This window comes from Ictalurus punctatus, chromosome 24, assembly GCF_001660625.3.
Source record: "Ictalurus punctatus breed USDA103 chromosome 24, Coco_2.0, whole genome shotgun sequence".
Classification (NCBI taxonomy): domain Eukaryota; kingdom Metazoa; phylum Chordata; class Actinopteri; order Siluriformes; family Ictaluridae; genus Ictalurus; species Ictalurus punctatus.
In genome coordinates, this window is record NC_030439.2 from 13,127,789 (window position 1) to 13,147,594 (window position 19,806).

General features: G+C 39.1%; 1 protein-coding gene across 1 annotated transcript; it reads right to left on the minus strand.

The window, feature by feature from the left end:
- Positions 1-5,198: 5,198 nt before the first annotated feature.
- Positions 5,199-19,605, minus strand: pex1 (peroxisomal biogenesis factor 1). Its single transcript, XM_017455035.3, has 24 exons — positions 19,359-19,605; positions 19,122-19,274; positions 18,927-19,010; positions 17,683-17,797; positions 16,900-17,597; positions 15,040-15,159; positions 14,769-14,892; positions 14,581-14,687; positions 13,529-13,620; positions 13,257-13,389; positions 12,989-13,085; positions 12,250-12,420; positions 11,982-12,136; positions 10,420-10,612; positions 10,173-10,339; positions 9,846-9,980; positions 9,300-9,364; positions 8,477-8,619; positions 8,080-8,183; positions 7,488-7,664; positions 6,875-7,105; positions 5,977-6,171; positions 5,744-5,874; positions 5,199-5,642 (listed from the first exon to the last, which is right to left on the minus strand). The coding sequence occupies exons 1-24, from the start codon at positions 19,464-19,466 to the stop codon at positions 5,558-5,560; spliced, it is 3,783 nt and encodes a 1,260-aa protein (XP_017310524.2). The 5' UTR covers positions 19,467-19,605; the 3' UTR covers positions 5,199-5,557.
- Between the last annotated feature and the right edge of the window lie 201 nt (positions 19,606-19,806).

A 19,806-nucleotide genomic window follows, 5' to 3' on the forward strand; every position in this document is an offset into this window, starting at 1 on the left:
GGTGGGAATCCCTAAATAATTGCCATTAAAAACAAACAACAACATGAACACATTTATAGGTTTTACAACCCCAATTCCAAAAAAGTTGGGATGCTGTGTGAAATGTAAATAAAAACAGAATGCAATGATTTGCAAATCTCACAAACCCATGTGTTATTCACAATAGAACATGGAAAACATATCAAATGTTTAAATGGAGAAAATGTACAATTTTAAGAAGAAAAAAAAAAGGTAATTGTGCATTTGATGAACGCAACACGTCTCAAAAAAGTTGGGATGAGGGCAACCATTTTATGTTTTCTATGTTCTATTGTGAATAACATAGGTTTATGAGATTTGCATTCTGTTTTTATTTACATTTTACACAATGTCCCACCTCTTTTGGAATTGGTGTTTTATTTCAGGCTAATAAACTAAAAACATTATCGATTTACCTTTTAGGTGGGAAAAGTGATCCAAGAAGAAAGCACCGGCCAAAACATGACTAATGTTAGATGAGAAAGGGGCGGAGCTTCCAGGGTTGTGTCAGTTAAAACTCAATTGTCAGTCATTCCAGTTTCATATGTAGATTGGCTGTATTTTTGGAGTGGGAGAAGATATATTAAAAATGTGCAGCTTTTACGGAACATGCGTGAAGTAATCAACCAGGTAATAAGCCCTTTGTCCAACTGGTTAAAGCACAGATCAATAAATGTCACTTTTATCCACTCCATGACTATTTCTTCAGTTTTTTCTCTTACATGGATCATTCAAGTGTGTAGAAGTACTCATGCAGATTACTTATGCTCCTCACTTGGAAGTACAATTCTTGATTTGGCACTGCTTGACTTTTATTTATTTATCTTTTATTGTGCATTGTTCACACTCGTGGTGCTGTGTTAAATAAATAAAATATTGACTGATTTAGCAATATAATTTCAAGACAGACAAGCTTTTCCTCAACTTTCCATGATTAGTGCGTGTACAGATGGGAGATTGGAGGGTTGGGGTGTGTGTGTGTGTGTGGCTTGCCTAAGAGCAAAATTAACAGGGCAGAATAACTTCATTATGTAAGACCCAGCTTGGACTGACTGAAAGGTCAGTTTATGTAATCTTGAACAGAAGATAATGGCTGACACTTGAATTCTCTACACCAGCACTTCATTTCCTTCTTTTCAAAGTTTTGCGAGTATGTTGTAGAAACCAATTTCCAAATAAAGAAACTTAGTTCCTATGACTTAAACTCTATGTTGACTGCCATCCTGGATTTATTAAAATACCTGGTACTTTTGATATGAGGCATTTTTTAGCTATGAACACATCTCTCAGTAAGATAACAGGTCCGGGCCCCCATCTGTGCTCAAAATCTGTTCACAGATCTTTGTACCAGAGAAAGCTTTATCTATAGCAGACTATGTGTCCTCTCTGGAGTCTGATTTGATTTGTCACACAGACATGCCTTTACTTGTCAGAAGATATCTCTCGTCTTTCAAAACGCCTGTCATGGTGGTGGAAACAGCAGAGGCGCAGTTCTCATCCTATCTGTGTCATGGCAATTCAGTCAGGTTTGTCTTAAAGTAAACAGAGTTACCTGTTTATTAAGGATCCAATCACTGGAAGAATTTTTGGAGAAAAAAAAGTGACCACTATTAGCCAATCAGCTTTCATCAGGAAACTGATGTTATCAATAGTATACTTATGGGGTTAGAATTGTTTCATAATTCCAAATAAATAGATTACGATCCACAAATAAATGTAGTGAGATTTACACAAATTTGTTGTCCTGTTAAATAAACAAATATGTTTGTATCTCATTCAACATATTTGTGCATTTGTTTAATTTTTGCAAATCTTACCACATTTATTTGTGGATCGTAATCTATTTATTTAGAATTATGAAACAAATCTAACCCCATACATACTTGTCTAAAGTTAGCCAAACTAAACATACAACGATAATTTTATTTTGCGTTAATCAACTAAAAACATTCTCCATTTACCTTGACAGAAAGTCAAGAAGAGCGCATCAGCCAAAACATTACTAATGTGAGATGGGAGGAAGGGGGTGGGGCTTCCAGGGGGTGTCAGTTATTATCAGAGTTTATGGTCATGGAAACAGCAGAGAAGCAGCTCTTTTCCTGTTTGAGTCAATGTAACTTTGAAGACAGAGCTGCCTGTTTATTGGGGCTCCAAGCACTGGAAATATCTTCTGCTGCAAAAACATGGTCACCATTAGCCAATGAGCTTTCAGCATGAAACGTCCAGGCTTAGCATTGGCAAATACATGCAGTTTTGCGATAACGATAAGTATGCCATAAGTATGGATGTCACAGTGGCACAGCTGGTAACGTTGCCGCCTCAGAGCTCCAGGTTGCTGGTTCATTTCCTGAGCTTGGGTTACTGTGTGTGGAGTTTCACATGCAAGTTTGACATTTTTAAGCTAAAGCGAAAGCCTGCTTACTGAAGCTTGGAAAATATTTTTCCACCCAACAATTACAGACAGCTGATCTGAATGTGCACCGAGGACGAGAAATTAAGAATTGATAAGAAAAACAAGACACAGTAGGCTCTAAATCGCAGCTGAGGGAAAAACACTGTACTTGTCCTTTCTGAGGTGTCCCTTTTGTTTTCACCAGGCTTAGGCTTCTCTTTTCCCCCTCCCATTCTCTTCAAGAGGCAGAACATCAAAGTCCAAGTGCTTGGAGTGCGAATTAACAACAGGCCTCTCAAATACAGATGCAATTGAAGAGAACCCTCCTACTTGTCTTACAAATAAATTCAGTAGCTGCTTTAAAGGAAAACTTGACGTTCCTTGGAGGCTACACAGAACGCTGAATACGTTCCCTCAAGCCTGTACAGCTCTGAATAAGGTTGGAATGTGCATTGATTATCAGGGCTTAGTACCTCATCCCTGAACTGATTGTATGCTGCAGAAAGAAGTGTTCCATAGTCACGGGTTGGGCAGACTGAATTCCCAGTGGCTTCTTGGGTGAAATCTTTCCAGTTCTCATCTAACAACATAATGTGCTCCTCTCCCAATGCAGGAAGTGCTCTGGCAAATCAATAAGAATATTCCTGTAGCTTGTTCTTCCTTCAGCAAAAGGCCAATAAATGGTACATGGTCTGTGTAACCTTTGAGCACTGTAGGTCTCTGAGAATCCTATGATAGCCTAAGACTTTCTTCATTAAAACAACAACTTGCTATAAATGTACATTCGCAAGGAATGTTTGGCATTGGTCCAAAAAATTATATGTACCTCCTTCTTTTTTATAGCTGTGTTTGCAGGTGGAAATCAATTTTAGATTAAATGTTGTGCTATAAGGAGGCACATTTGCCTCGCACCACCAGGGTTGGGGATTTGATTCCCGCCTCCGCCCTGCATATTTGAGTTTGCGTGTTCTCTCCACGGTTTGGGGGTTTCCTTGGGGAACTCCGGTTTCCTCCCTCATTCTATAGACATGCGTTGTAGACTGATTGGCATTTCCAAATTGTCCGTAGTGTGTGAAAGGGTGTGTGAGTGTGTGTGCGATTGTGTGAATGATTGCAATGGGTTGGCACCACGTCCAGAGGCTCCAGGCTCCCTGTGACCCTGTGTAGGATAAGCAGTACAGAAATTGGATGAATGGATGGATTTCATGCTAGACTACTACTATTGTGTGCTAAACTGAGGTTCACATGATTGATTTCCCCTTCTGAGTTTTCAGCATTGGTGTGAATGAGCAGCCGGTGTCACCCGGTGTGAGGATAGGTTCCGTTTTGTGTCTGGTTCTTTTTAAGATTTCTTCCTAATCTTGTCTTAGGAAGTTTTTCTTGCTACCGTCACCTCTGGTTTGTTCATTAGGGATCAAAATCTACATCCAGGTTTCTGTAAAGCTGTCAAATTGAATGGGTGGCAAAATAGTGCAGTTAGTAGCATCTCCAGGGTCCCCAGGTCCAGCTTGAGCTCAGTTTACTGTCTGTGTTGAGGTTTGTTCTTTTTCCTGTATATGTATGGGCTCTTTGGTTTCCTCACGTCTCCCAAAAACATGCTGGCAGGTAGTCTGGTTTCTCAAAATTACCCCCAAGTGTGAATGTGTGTGTTCATGGTGCCCTGTGATGGCCTGGTATCCCATCCAGGGTGTATTCAGATCCACCACTACCATGAACAGGATAAAGAAGATACTGAAGACAAATGATTGAATGAATGAATCTTGAATTAACGCCTCACCCAGGCTGTCTGAAACTGGGTGATGCATGACAACATCAGAGAATGTTCCCTCATAATTTCAACCTGCACATCGACAGGCACTGGTGCATGTTTTCAGTCAACACGCTATTCTGATTGAGACCAGTGGCATTAAGTGTTTTTCTGAAAAATACAAAAACGTGTTGTATCAACTAGTAACTTTTTAAATTTAGCAAAAAGATGTGCAAGAGATACTGAACAAAAGCCTGTGGCAAAGTGAACAGACATGCTCTGAACAGTATTGATAATCAGAAATATTGAGAGAACTCCAGTCTGTTGAGAACCATGAAGAGAACTTCAAAGCACTAAGAAAGCCCTAGAAGCATACTTCTTTCACATTTTCAGAAAGACTGCATGAGGCTGGCTGAAGTAGAAGTCTAAGAATAAAAGATTAAGTCCTGTGGGGTATTAAAAGATGGCAAATTATGCACAGGATGAACCCAGCAAATGCTTTACAGCAGTAGAGTCCAATCTTATCCACATAGATGTGTGTTGGGTATTGACCGGTAGTCCTCCTCTTGATCCAACTCCTCCTATAAGACTAAGTCTAACCTCTAACCCTAGTCAACAAGAGGCTGTACAAACACACATATCCATCCTGAAACATACTAAGCTGTCTTCACCTCTTGGAATTTTTTTTTTTCAACTCCAGTCTCCTGGACTTTTGGTTCTTCAGTAAGGGGTACTTGGGTGTGGCTACAAAGAGCTGGTGTGGTTGCAGTATTTCTTTCCAACTAAGTGGATAAGACTAGACACCCCTGCCTTAAACTGTTCTGTCTGTTGCATAATGTTGCCATCTACTGGGCTTCATAAAGTGTAAACATATAAAAGATTTATTTGGGAAGGTGAACAACGCCTGGTTTATTAAGCAACTGGTTTTGCTTCAATAAGCAGACAGATAAGACTTTTGTGAACGACATGCAAAGCTTTGATGGATGTTTTTCCCCATCAGCAGATTACTTTGTGTAAAAAAAATAGTTCATTATTAAAAAATACAGTAAATCAATATTAATTTAATTAAGTTAGGGAATCAAATGTTTACACACCAGTTCCTTGATTATACGGTTGCCCACATCAAAACCACTTAAGCATTTCTGAAATATATTACAATTATTAAAACCTCTGGTTATCTTAAATCAAGGATAATTAAATCTTCTAATCTAGCAAAACTATTTACATGCGATACAAGTTTCAATATGTTATCCAAACATATAATAGGTGACCTTGTTACTTATTTCAAATACGTGAGAGTCCAACATTCACCTCCTTTCATTAATTAGTAAATATGCGCTGTGTGTGTGTGTGTGTGTGTGTGTGTGTGTGTGTGTGTGTGTGTGTGTATACAGTCCTCATTAAGCCAGAGTTACTCGCTGACCTGGTGTAAACAGCACAGCATTCTGAGACTTGGCTTCTCTCAAAGCCCCAAATGACTCGTAGCTGCAGTGACGCCCACATAAGCACAAAAATACGTGTCAAATTGTGATTATTTTTGGATATAAAACAAACCAACAAAATACTGGTAAAGCAAAGTTACTTACAGATCAGTATACCTCCTCCAGTCCTGTCTACTGATAGAAGCTCTAGTGTTAGCCAGTGCTGACGTGAGGTGAGACTGACATATCAGGACCACAGGTTTAATGGGGCCTGTCTGTCCCAAACTGGTGTCCTCCTATAAGTACACACATGCACACAACAATAAGAGCTGTATATGGCATCCTGGATGGAATCTATGGCCAACAAATCATGATTTTATCACTAATCTTTAACTGACTGGGCTCCTGTGATAGCTGCTTTTGATGGTGTTGAGATCGGCTCTCAGATGCTCAGATTGCTCAAGGTTCAGTTCCTGGAAGCCCTGCTGCACAGAGGACATAAGCGCTGGGCCCCGGAGGAAAGTCACGTCTCTCACTGATGCGCCCGTCAGCTCGTGTGTGGTGGAGTTGGGGACAGACATGCACTGTGAATTCTGGGTGTGGAGCAGACAGCAAAAAAAATGTAAGTATAAGCAGTAACCTAATGCACATAGTATTCGAATAATTAACATTGCCTTGACTTAAGCCGGTTTTATACTGTGTGCTTACAGTGGTCTTTTAAGATTATTACTGGTCATACTATATGGGATGATCCCAATCAAATCTTGGCTGAATTTATTAACAGACTCTCTGAGAGACTAGGAATGCGAGTTCTCCGTGTCAGACTATATTATGAAGATCCTCCATCAACAAACGTTCTGTTGTTCTGCTTATGTCATCCATCAGCTTAATCTGGGCTCCTATAGAAAATGGGGTCAAACAGAAATAATCCCTCGGTATAATAGTAGTAATGCTATGCCTATGCAAAACATGCTTTTAAAGACTTTGGAGCCATTTATGGCTGGGGAAAAGAAGACAGCCAGGAAAGCCCATTCTTCAAAGTGAGGTTAGGGTAATAAGGAACCATATTTTTTCTGTCCACTAGCATGCACAGTAGCAGAAACATTCTCATATGTCACAAGCAGAGAACTGCCCATCTCTTGTTATTATCACTATTTCTAATACCATGGTACCAGTGTCAACCATGTGAGTACAGGTTCCAGTGTTTTAAAGCTGCAGTCTGTTCTTCCTAGATCGCAGCTGGTGAGATCTCAGTTAAATCAAATGCAGACTAAATTAGACTAAAGTGATTCATACCAGCTCGGAAGGTGAATGGTGGCCTAGCTCTAATTCAAATGAGCTGCCAAAGTAGAGGCGCCAGATGTTGTGGTTTAAATCTTCAGTGGGAATCTCGCTGTGCTCCAGTGCCACTGCAGAAGTCTCCATGCCAGCCTCAGTCTCTCCTGCAGAGTCATCAGAGCCACTGCTGTGGTTCAGGAAGATCAGCGATGATACGCTTACTTCGCTGTCTGATCCTGAGCCCAAATCCTGCACAGTTAATGGAGGAAATACTGTTTTTTACAGTGTTCTCAACTCGGGGGGTTGTTCATTTATTTCATGTTTTTACTGCACAAAATTTATTACTACACTTTTTATTCCTGAAACATAGAGAGGAAAGTGGGCTCTGAGACAAGCTTAGTTATGACCCACTGCATAAGTGCTCTAAAAAATATTTGCACACCTCCTCTGTTAACAGAATTAGAAAAAGTATATTTTAATATCCATCCTTATTACCTGACCTCAGTAGATTTTTCAACATCAATCATTTTCATTTACATTCTCAAACATTTGTACAGTTTTTGCCTGTTGTACAGACAAGCCTATGCCATAATGAAGCCACCATGAATTTCTGAGTGCGTGTGTGACTCACAGCCAGCACGGTAGGTCCCAGACTGCTGTGAATGGCCTCCAGCTGAGCATTGTATAACAGGCCTTTCAGGTCGGCTCCTGTGTACAGCTCAGTGGCTACAGCGAGCTGCTCCAAGTCCACATCTGCAGCCAGAGGCACAGCGAGAGTCAGCGCCTTTAGGATCTCCAGCCTGGCTTCCTAAAGGCAAGAACACTCACAGTCACACCTCTGACCACTTAAACACTGACCGCACTACCATCAGAGAGAAGAGTACAAATGCCAGGCTACAAAAGTAATATTTCATCATTGTCTCCCTACGTTACCCATGGTCATGCCCTCAAATAATTAAATCTGTTTCCATAATAACAGGGTTTGAATGGGAATCTGTACAGTCTGGAACACATTTAATTCTAAATGTTACCGGACTAGTTAAGGAAAACTCATTTCTTATGTAGAAAAATGTTTTTCGTATGCACAAGGATATCCAATATCAGTAAATATGAATGCCTCTAGTAGCTAAAACTTTCAGTAAAATGAGAATCCATGCAACTCATTCATGTATCCTGGTTTACTAAGCCAAAAAGTCCATTTCAGCAAGTGAAGTAAGACTGACCCGGTCTGGAGGAGGGCAGTACAGGGTCTTGTCCAGCCGCCCGGGCCTCAGCAGCGCAGGGTCGATCAGATCAGGACGACTGGTGGCTGCCAGCACGTACACTCCTGTGTATTAGATTAATAAAACATATAGCTGCATAAAGACTGTAGAAATATTTGTGGGAACATGTGCTGCCTTTATAAGCACTATCAGGCATTAACAACAAATAAAGAATGAGGTGACAGTGCTGAATGCTTCATGAAGTGGAGTGGTGTTTCTTTCAGTCCTTCTTGCTTATACAATGGCTACATACTAGCATTAATTTAAAAAAAAAAAAATTTAATTACACTCGCCTGATGTGAATTCAGGGTAACACTTCAAATACCAGAAAATCAACATGTGTTGCTCCTTTACTCACCCTGCAGCCCCTCTACTCCATCCAGCTGTGTGAGCAGCTGGTTAACCACTCGGTCAGTGACCCCTGTGCTGTCGTGTCCTCTGCGTGGTGCCAGGGAGTCAAACTCATCAAAAAAAAGGATACAGGGTTTAGCTGCTTGTGCTCTACAGTGAACCAAAAGAGAAAAAAATTAAAGTAAAACAAACAGAGAAAACAACAGAATTTAATTAAGAGAATTTATACCACAGCATGGTTAAATGTCCAAATCTGATTGGTCGGTAGGTGTGCATTAATTTCATCTAACAGCACGGCTCGGATAGTAGTTCCGGCTGTAACATGAACGATAGGTAAATATCAACGCGCTCATTCTAAGACGTCATTGTTTCTATAGTAACAGCTCATACACAGGGACTTGTACAGTGGACATTCCACATACTTCATGACTAATAATAAACCGATTTAAAAAAAAACATGTTGTTAAACATAGTAAAACTTAGAATCATTGATGTGGTGGCATTTTTCTAGGAGACATTTGTTTAATGTTTAAGAAAGGAGTCTCGGTTTCCCAGTACGGGAAATTCTAGAGGACCGAGAGAAAGAGAGAGAGAGAGAGAGAGATTGCAATAAGCTTGAGCGAGCCAGAATCGATTTACGTGTATCACAGAAATAACGTAGGGAAAACAGGAACTAATCTGATTCTTAGATATTCCACAACATTAAATCTAACTATAAACTGTTCAAACGTGTGACGTGTCATTCATTAAGACATTAAACATTGCAATGAATGGCAAAATGCTGTGTCATAACCGGCAAACTGAATGTTTTGGAGGATTATGATGCAAACCTTTGAAACACGTCCCTCACAGCCTGCTCACTAGCACCAATGTACTTGCTGAGCAGCTCCGGTCCCTGGAGGAACACAGAGAACAGTTTAATCAATCTGGCTGTCTAAGATGGTGACGCTTAACACAGATACACAGTACAACAAACATGCACACACAGAAATGAAGTGAATTTGTTTTATGGGCATTTGGCATACCTTTAGACGAAATGTTTTGTTTTACAGCTTTCAGACAGTATTGTTTCAGGATGCACACACATAATTGCCTTGAAAAGTCCTACAATACACTCAACCATGCAAAAGTGTGAACAATACCAGCACAGGAAGGGAAACAGCTGCATCTAAAAACAGCAGAGACTTCCTCACCAAGAAATGAGCTCATACTTCTCTTGTGTTTCCCCATACTTTTTATTATTATTTTTTTTACTTTTATAGGCAATTGCTAGAGCATTACAATCATGCATTACTTCATTCTTCATATAAATAAGAGTCTTTCTTTCAGTCACCTGAGTGGATGATGGTAACAGACACAAAAGCATACATTATCACCTTAATGCTGATGAAGTTCATGCCACTCTCCTTGGCAACAGCTCCAGCCAGTAGGGTCTTCCCCGTACCAGGCGCTCCATAGAGCAGCACACCAGAGCGATGGCGAATTGGCAGACTTGAGAAGAGCAGTGGGTACTGCAACATACCATGCTGCACATTAGCACTGACAGCTAGACGGTCTAATAATAGAAACCTCAGTGAACTCATGAATCTGTTTATATTAATAGCAAATTGTCCAATCACCTAGACTTGATGCAAACCTTCACAGATTGTCTGCTAAAACACTGTGTGAAATGACTCACTGCTTCACCTCCAGCTTTGCCTTACCTTGGCAGGCAGTAGGATGGTGTCCATAAGAAGTTGGCGTGCATGATGAAGCCCGCCCACCTGCTCCATCCCCACAACGCTGGGCATCTGCAGCTGCACCCCCCACAGAGAAGGGGGTGTGAAACCCTGCAGAGCGTTATTCAAGTCTGCACTGCTCAAACACACACCTGCGGGACATCGTAGACCTTCAGATAAACATACATGTATCGTACATTCACAGTAAACTGAAACTTTACTCAGTGCTTGCCTTGAGCATTGCCACTGACTCTATTGTGTACAACACTGGCATGGATGGCTCTGTCCAGTAGTAGGTTCAGATCTCGTGGAAGATAGCCCTCGGTTTTCATGGCTGCGTCATCCAAATCAAGAACTCCTGAGCAGTCTTCGCGTACGACGTTTTTACAGTTCATCTGCGACCTCAGAATGTCCACTCTCTGCATCTGTACAGACACAGTCCTAATTTATTGCATGAACAGAGAGCAAATAATTCATATATATATATATATATATATATATATATATATATATATATATATATATATATATATATATATATATATATATATATATATATATATATATATATACATATATATATATATATACATATATATATATATATATATATATATATAAATATAATATGAGATAGAGAGATAGATAGCTAGGGGTTAAACCGTTTGTAAAAAAATAAAATAAAATAAAAATCATAGTATAAGCACCAAACAGTCCAATATCATGGTTTTCGATATGTTGTATCTGCTTTCGCAGTCAAGATGATATTAATGGATTTATAAGTGCATCAGTAGAGCAAGTTTTGAATTGTTTGCTATGGAAAACTGAAAAGATATTTTTAAAGACACACTTGTTAATATTCTTAGCCACCATCAGTTATTAAAACTATTAGAATTATAATATGCTCTCATTTTTCTGTGTAGAATAAGATATTATTAGTTAAAAGTTTAATAGATTTCCTTAGCATGATGCACTACAATGCTGATAGTTTAGAATCTGTAGCTTGTGTACGATTATCACTGACAATAATTTTAACCGATTGAGATGCACTGAGTGCTGAGAAAAAGAACCGAAAACCTGCTAATTTGAAAAAGTGTTAGTATAAGTGTTAGCTTTAATGATAAAGGTATTAGTATTAGACACGTGAGTGATTGTCTATCCAAAGCTGTTTTTGTGTAATTTTATCCAACTTTTAACCAAACTCTAGAGCAATATAGTAAAAAGACATACAGGTTGTTTATTATTTCCCTAAGGATTTGTAGTGCCTATCTGCAATACAACCGAAAGGAGGACAGATTTGATTATTTAAAAAAAAAAAAAAATTACACCTCCCTTCCCTGAAGTTAATTAAATCACTATATAAAATGCATTTTGTATAAATGTTGACCATCCCAACAACTGCCCTTTCATTATACAAAAAACAAGTTTTGTGTTCTTTTCCCAATACAGTAAAACATGTTGAGATTGTTGTCCATTGTGGCCAGTGATACCTAATGAATTCTAATGACCTAAGGTAAAAGTCCCCGTTAGCACTTAAACACGAACCTTATCGTCATCTCTTCACTCCACTGATTATGATTCGCAATACCGTTGGTGGGGAAATAATCACTGATTGCTTGTGTGAGCTTTGTTCTAAATTGACTCTTATTAATGTATTTTTAATATAACTATTTTGAACAATGAAATATTCTCTAAAATCATCTAACATGCACTCTCAACACCATTACATTTCAGTGATAATAAACCAGTGTGATTGTAAAGGCCTACTTCATGCAAAAAGTTATTTGAGCTAACCTGGTTGGGTGGCTCGATCTTACAAAAGCTCTGAAAGAAGTGTGAACCCTGTATTTCAGTCAGCACTGGGTGAAGAGAGCGTTCATTCTGCGCCGTGACTAGCAGAGTCACCAAACTGGAGCGTCCCACCACTTCATCCACCAAATCCTTCAGGCCTGAGCAACACACACACACGCACACACACACACACACACAGTGTCTAGATCAGATCACTGTTTCAAAAAATGCCCCAAATAGTGTACAGTATTAGGCTTCAGGCGTGGTATACTCTGTGCGATGTGGTGATGCAGCACTGCCTCGCCACTCTGCTCCTGCTCAGGTGTGGTGGCTGCTCCAGTCATGTGATCTAGGTCATCCAACAGGACCACTGACGGCTGTCTCCACACTGCTTGCTCAAAAACCTCGTCCAGTCTCTGCCTCACCGTGTCTGCTCGTTTACCTGAGAGAGGTATTACAACGTCATGCAGAATTAAAACTCATACAACAGCACTGTTGATTGGTCTGACGTCGTTGATTAATTCTCTATAATGGCAGCTCGAACAGTACTTCCAGCTGCAAGACAAATCACAGGTTTATATAGTATTGAACTCTCTAATGCGTTACTGTTTCTGTAATAAGACAGTTCAGTGGGATTTTTGTATGTAATTGTTGACATGATGATGTTTTCTATGAGGAGATTTTTATTTCAAATTTTTGTACTGAGTCTCCAGTGTCAGCGCTTTGTAACAGTCAGAGGTAAAGCTGTTCCTTTAAGTTTTTTGACACGGGAAGACTTCAGGACAGAGTGGTTGGTAACATGACAAGCTGCATTTTTTCCAGATAAACAGTTGGTGAGGGAATGACGCAAACAGTTTGTTTCTCAAACATTCCACAACATTAAGCATGACTATAGCGGATTAAATACTTTAATATATTAAAAACTTGTTAACGTTGGCAAATTGCTGTGGTACAAGAGGATTGAAACACTTCAGATGCTAGAGTACAGATGCACAAATACCTCTGCCTACCTTTAAGTTTCTTGGAGTCCAGTACCTCGATGTGGGCATCCAGCTCTTCCACAGCTTTCATGCAGAGAGCCTTGGCTAGAGAAGTCTTACCACTGCCCTTTACAGATGCACAGAGAGAAATATTAGAAGTTAATGCACTAAATGGTTATATAAAATAAACAAATAAATAAATAAATAACCTTATTGTCAGTGGCTTGCTGCTAAAACTGTCTACCTTTGGCCTTGCTCTAAACTGGCATGACTCAATTTAACTGTGTGAAATGGTCACCTTGGCTCCCGTGATGAGCAGAGCTCCACTGCGGAGACCACAGCCAGTGGATACTAGCTCACGTGAGAGTGGACCTCCCATCAGACTGAGAGAGATGTGCTCAAAAGCACATATACTGATGTCCTCCACACCGCTAAACAAGCAGAGATCAGATAAGTGCTCCACAAAATTTCACATACTGTAAATAATTAATGACACAAGTATGACACACTCAGGTTTGGTATGTTTGTTTTTGCTATACAATAACACAACCTGTTATTTACTGGATTTACCCAAGAGAGCTGAGGGAAGGAAAGCCATCACAAGGTGACTTGTCTGCAGTGTGTGGTGGTGTGTGGTTCGACACATGAGGCTCCTTGACAATCTAGATCAAAATCCATGAAATGCCTCATTTTAGTGCTCAACAAATGTAAACAGAAAAGCTGAGAATGAAAATCAGATTATGGATGCACAATTAATCATTATCCTTATCAATTTATCACATTATTTTAGTATTAACTTTTGACATAATTAAACTAGACTGTGACTGTGAATTAAAATAGACTGTGATATTGGTTATATGATTCATAAATGTTTGTGTTCTCTCTTAATATTAATTGTCTGTTTAGATGCTTAATGTAGTGGCAAATGTATTTTGTTAGCCTTTGTTAATATTTAACTTCAAAAAGTCTTCAAGAAACACGGTCTGTGAAGCACTTTCAGGGGGCCCGTATTTTGGTGGCAGTGCTGGAAATTATAAACCCACCATTATCAAAATTCTTATATTTATTATTAAGCTCCAATATTTACTATCATATTTGACTGATCACTTGAATTGTAGTGCTTTAATACAAACCTCAAGATCTCAACTAGTAAGAATATAAATGACAACAACTTTAATCGAATATGTTCTGTCAGTGGAAGGGAATAAAAAGCTTTATGGCTCCAATAAATAGCCAAAATATTATTGGACACTAAATAAGTAGCTTAACATTTGAATAATCGGATTATGTTCATAAATAAATCTGAAGTGTGGGGGTCAGAGGAATTTATTTTACAGTTCTGTACAGGTCCCTGGCTGTAAAAAAAACAAAACAAAACAAAACAAAACAAAGCCTATACTTGACTAAAGCATTTTTAAACATTTTTATATAAACCTACAAGTTTATAATGTGTACTGTGAAAGAAAAAAACTGTTTTCTGTTTAGTTAAAATAATAAAAGTGTAATAAAACTGATGTTCCTAAACTGGCTGACAAATTTTTTATATATATTTATTATTTTTTATAAAACAGCCATTACTGCTCCGTCCAATATCCATAAATCCCTGCAACAAACTACCTGACCTGTATGTCTGCTTTGTATAGGGCACCAGTGGATAAGAGAAAGATCTCATCCACTTGCTTTGGCTCAGCTTCAGGTTTTAGTACAGTCAAGATGAACTCAGACTTTCCTAAGAAAACAGCAGGAACCAAATGAGTGATAAAGACAAACTATTATTTAATAGTTCAAACCATATGTGCCTTGTTTCTACCTTCAGTGCATTGCAGGACGATGAGGTCGGTCCGTGCTGTGAGGCATGCTAAAGGCTGATGGCTCAGAGCATGAAGCCAGCTGAGGAAAGCAGACTGAATATCTTCCTCTCTCTCACTCTCAGCCTACAGAAACAGAATTTTCCTCTTAACAGAAGCACCATGTTCCACTACGTGCCTTAAATAAAGTTCATAGATAATATTAGAATGATGAAATGTCAGTGAAAACATGCTGGTTACTAAGTAGATACAGAAAGGGAGAGACACACTCACCAGTGGATGTAAGGGCTGGAGCGAAACAGCTAGTGCTACTTTAGGGGTACAGCTTAAAGGAAGGACTTTCACAGCAGAGTGTTTGTCGATGCTCAACCTGCCTCGTAAACTGCGTGGGATCTGGAGAAAGAACAGGACGACTTTTGATCACCCTACAGTTGAGGTCGTAAGTTTACATACACCTTGCAGAATCTGTAAAAATTTTAATAATTTAAATAAGAAAAATAAGAGGGATCATAAAAATTGCATTTGTTGTTTTTTTTGTGCTGCCCTGAATAAGCCATTTCACATAACAGATGTTTACATATAGTCCACAAAACACAGTAATAACTGAATTTATACTTGAGATCAACCGATGTTGATTTTTTATAACCAATACCGATTATTTGCATGTTTATGTGCCTGATAACCGATATTTATTTATTGTTTTCCTTCTGTTTTTGACACAATGATAACACCACTGAACTGAACAAACCGTTTTATTTATTACAATTTTGTCAATTTCACTTCCTCCTTGCATACAAAACAAAACAAAACAAACAACTCTTATTTATGCACCAATAAATAGAGGGATCTGAAAGGGTGCAAGGAATAAAGCTACTCAGGTGTCTTTTTTTTAATAAAAGCTTTGATGAGTTAAACAGATTACATGACTCGTCTCAAGTTCGTCTCTACTACTCCAACTACATATCAAGCATTTATGTAACTCATCTTACTTGTGGAATTATGGCTGTTATGTTAAATAAAGTTTATTAATTAAAGCAAAGCAAGTATACTTTACCTGTTCACATCGTTGTTGACTCAATTCCCCTCAAATACAGTGCCGCAAAGGCGGTCCTGCGTGAAATTCTAAAAACGCTCACAAGATGGCGCCATTTATCAGTGGATCCGATGTTACAAAACCGATTCCCGATTACGGAAAAATGCTTACATATCGTGGACAATAATTGGTAAAACCAATTATCGGTCGATCTCTAATTTATACAAATGAAGCAGTTCAAAAGTTTGCATACGCTTGATTCTTAATACTGTGTGTTGTAATCCTGGATGATCAACAACTAATTTTATGTTTTGTGATAGTTGTTCATGAGTCCCTTCATATGTAAACTTTTGAACTGGTTCATTTATGTAAACTCAGTTATTGTTGTGTTTTTTGGGCTATATGTAATAATCTATATGTAAAAAACAAAATGTAATTATTGATCCCTCTTCTTATTTTTTTTAAATTATTAACATTTCGCAGATTCTGCAAGGTGTACAGTATGTGTACTTTTGATCTCAACTATAAGGTCATCATAAGCATCTTCTACTCTTTTAATTTCAGTAACAGCAGCGGTTCTCAAACTGCAAGCCGTGACACATGGAAGTGCAGCAATGCCTGAACTGTTTATTTTTATTATTATTTAATTACAAATTTGTATTGTTTAAAAAAACAACAACAACATTCAGTTACATGCTGTGTTTAAAACAAAACGAAATTTGCAATGCAACTAAGAGTGTTTGTAGCATATGTTCATTTTTAAACTGAACACTATACATTTTTCTATAATTACTATAATTTTCTCCTAATGGTACACAAACTTTTACACTCAACTGTTCATATGTGAACACTTTTTCTGCAAGCTGCACTTGAGCTACATTCATTTTATTTTCCCTCAACACCATGAACTATCCTAACAGTTACTGTACTATTATTTTATAATATATTAGTACAAGAAATTATTAACTTAACTGCCAACCCTTATGAGGTAATGATTAGTGTCTGCAGCCTGTGAGATCTGATTTTTGATTAAGCAAAGGATGAAAAACCATATTAATCTATATTTTAAAAGTTAAAAAGTGGTGCTGAATGCTACTCACCCAAATCTTCCCACTATAAATTTCTCCCATTTTACACGATCTTTGATCCAGTTGCAGCTTCTCTACATTGTGGCAAATCATCCTAACCACCACCGACTCGTCTGCGTGTTCCTGCATATCTGTATCTGTCTGAGAGCCACTGCTCTTTTTCTTCTCCATCACTTGCTTGGCTTGCTCCCTCACTTCTTTAGGAGAGTGAATCTTTGAAAGTCTACCATAGGTTAATACAGGCTGTCCTGTACTCAAACAGTCTGACTGGTGCCATGGGAATACATGAACATCTCCATGACTTGAGCCAAGATGACTGATCGCTGCGGGTGGGGCTCCACACACCCGAAGCACACGATCCTGGAAGACAGCAGGAATAGTAGGAACTTCAGGAATCACCTTCGCATGCTCATATTTTCCTGTGAACACGTATCTTAACAGACTCCTCAGATCAGCCATTCCACCCCGATGACTCTGACTGCAATCTGGTTGATTTGTAATGGACTCGGGTAGAGAGTCGGTTCCAGTGGACGAGGTAATGGATGAGGATGTGAGCTCAGCATTCTGCTGCCTTTGCAGAAGTTGGTTCTTTGGTTCAGTATCTGGGGGAACATGAGGAAGTTGCTTGCCTCCAGGTCGAAGTTTGGGGGAGACAACCAGCTCGGTGAACTGCTCCAATCGGCCGTATGAGACAGACGGAGAGAAGGAGACTATAAAGACGAGAGGGGAAATGGCTTACAGAGTGCACTAGTAGTAGTAGTAGTAGAATTACAACAAAGCACTGAGGTTACTAACCTATCTTGATGTAGATGACAGTGTGTTGGTCCACCCACACAGGGAACACTGCGTCCCTGAAGACCACTCGGATCTGGTCTAAAAGTTGCTGTTCAAGAGCCAAGCAGTGAAGCTCCTGGAAACATTCAAATATGTGCTTAGTTAAAATTGCTAACTTGCTTTAATGAACACTGTACTGGATACCTGTGAATCCTGCAGAAAACATTTGAAGGATAATAGAGCTCTTTTCTTTCGCATACAACTGGTGTGTTTTATGCAGAGAATGTTGACTGAAAAAATAAATCATATAATCAGTAAAATTTCACAGTAAGGACAGGATTTTGTGGCGTTTTTTTGTGATTGTTGTGGCCAAAATGCTTGATTTTGCTGTGGCTTTTTCAAAAATTGTTTGTTTGTATTTTTTGTGTGTGTGTGTGTGAAATTGAATCTGCAAAATTGCAATTGCACAAAACAGTGATGTTTGTTGGTAAATGAGACCTTTTATCTGTACTCATATGACGCACGTGAAGAGGGCTTTGGCTGAATGTGTGTTGTGATGACGTTACGTGATGCGACTTGGCTCAAATCTGCAGAAAGTCTGCTATAATTTAGAAAAATTGCAAGCTCCTCCGAATATTGTGGAGTTTGCTTGATTGTGCATTCATTCCTGCAATCGCAAAATCCTGAAGGGACTGCTTTCATAGTGAACTACAGTTCCCAGTGAGCACTGTTGTCTCCTCACAGCTCCAGGTTCTCTGGTTTGATCCTGAGCTCAGGTTACTGTGTGCATGTTCTCCCTGTGTCTGTGTGGGTATCCTCCAGGTTCTCCGGTTGCCTCCCAACTACCAAAAACATAGCGGTAGGTGCAAACAAGCCCCTAGCACTAAATGAGTGTGAGAATGTGTGTGCATGGTGTCCTGCAATGAATCGGCATCCCATCCAGGGTGCATTCCCACCCACTTCACGCCCAGTATTCCCAAGATAGTCTCTAGAGCTACCATGATCCTGAAGAATATAAAGCATTTACTTAAAATGAATGAATAATATAATATCTTAGATATTAGCAATACCACTGAACATAAAACCATCATTGAAACATGATGTGATTTGAAGGATGATGAGTGTTGTGTCCAACCAAAAGCTGGAATTCACAGAACTCTGGATCTCATGCAGCTATGTATGAATCCTTTCAGGTATCATACTGTATAAAGTATTACTATATAAGTGCAAATTGTAAAAATGTGTTCAGGATCTAAAGAACTCACCAGGATTTCCCAGTCATCTGAGGAGAGAGGCTCCACAAACACCTGCTGCACTGACTGCACCTGCACACATGGCCTCAAGAAGCCCTGGGGGGGAAAAAAACCCAAACAAACAAACAAAACAGTACACTGGATCTCACCCTTCTCACAAACCAATCAGATTGAATGCAGCGTGATCACAGTATTAAACCTCGTTACCTGTGTTCCTTCAGGTAACCCGAGCTTCTCTCCCAGCTGTCTGCTGAGCTCAACCCTGTCCTCCTGCCCTGAGGATAATATCTTCCCGCCTCTGATCCAGCTTAAGAACAGGGCTTTATCACCATCAACCCAAGACAACTCCAACACCTGACTCTGTATTTAACAGACACCGGGTTCAGACATATGCTCAGTGAGAAAACAAGTACGGTTTAGAAAACTATTATTCTTCATACACACCTCCCGGAGACAGAGCAGAGAGATTAAGTTGGGTGACAGGTGAAGAAAGCAGTTTTTAGAGTTGTTAAACACCAGTGTAACTGGCTGAATCCCATAACTGCCTAACATCGCATGGAAATCTGATTTAAACTGTTTATTCAGGGTAGTTATGCTAACTATAAGATAATATTTATCTAACTAGCTAACTTGAACAGACAAGCTGCCATGCTAACCAGGTCCATACTACACGGCAGGCATGAATAATAGAGCTGTCGATAAAATGATTGGGCACTAGACAAATCATATAATGATGAGGACTGTAAAGATATTCAAACGCGTATATACACATTTTTATTTTTATTTTAGATGAATGTGTGCATTGAAAAGTCTCTCTCTCTCTCTCTTTCTTTCTTTTTTTTTTTATAAATAAGCTTTAAAAAATTAAGGTCAGTCTGCAAACAGTGTAACC

Bases quoted from the DNA above. Each gene is read 5' to 3' on its own strand.
- pex1 (XM_017455035.3), bottom strand. From the start codon at position 19,466: ATGTTAGGCAGTTATGGGATTCAGCCAGTTACACTGGTGTTTAACAAC. The intron at 7,106-7,487 runs GTGAGTCACACA...TTAACTGTGCAG, and splicing joins TGGGACCTACCGTGCTGGCT to GATTTGGGCTCAGGATCAGA. The intron at 5,875-5,976 runs GTCAGTTAAAGA...GTGTACTTATAG, and splicing joins GCAGCTATCACAGGAGCCCA to GAGGACACCAGTTTGGGACA.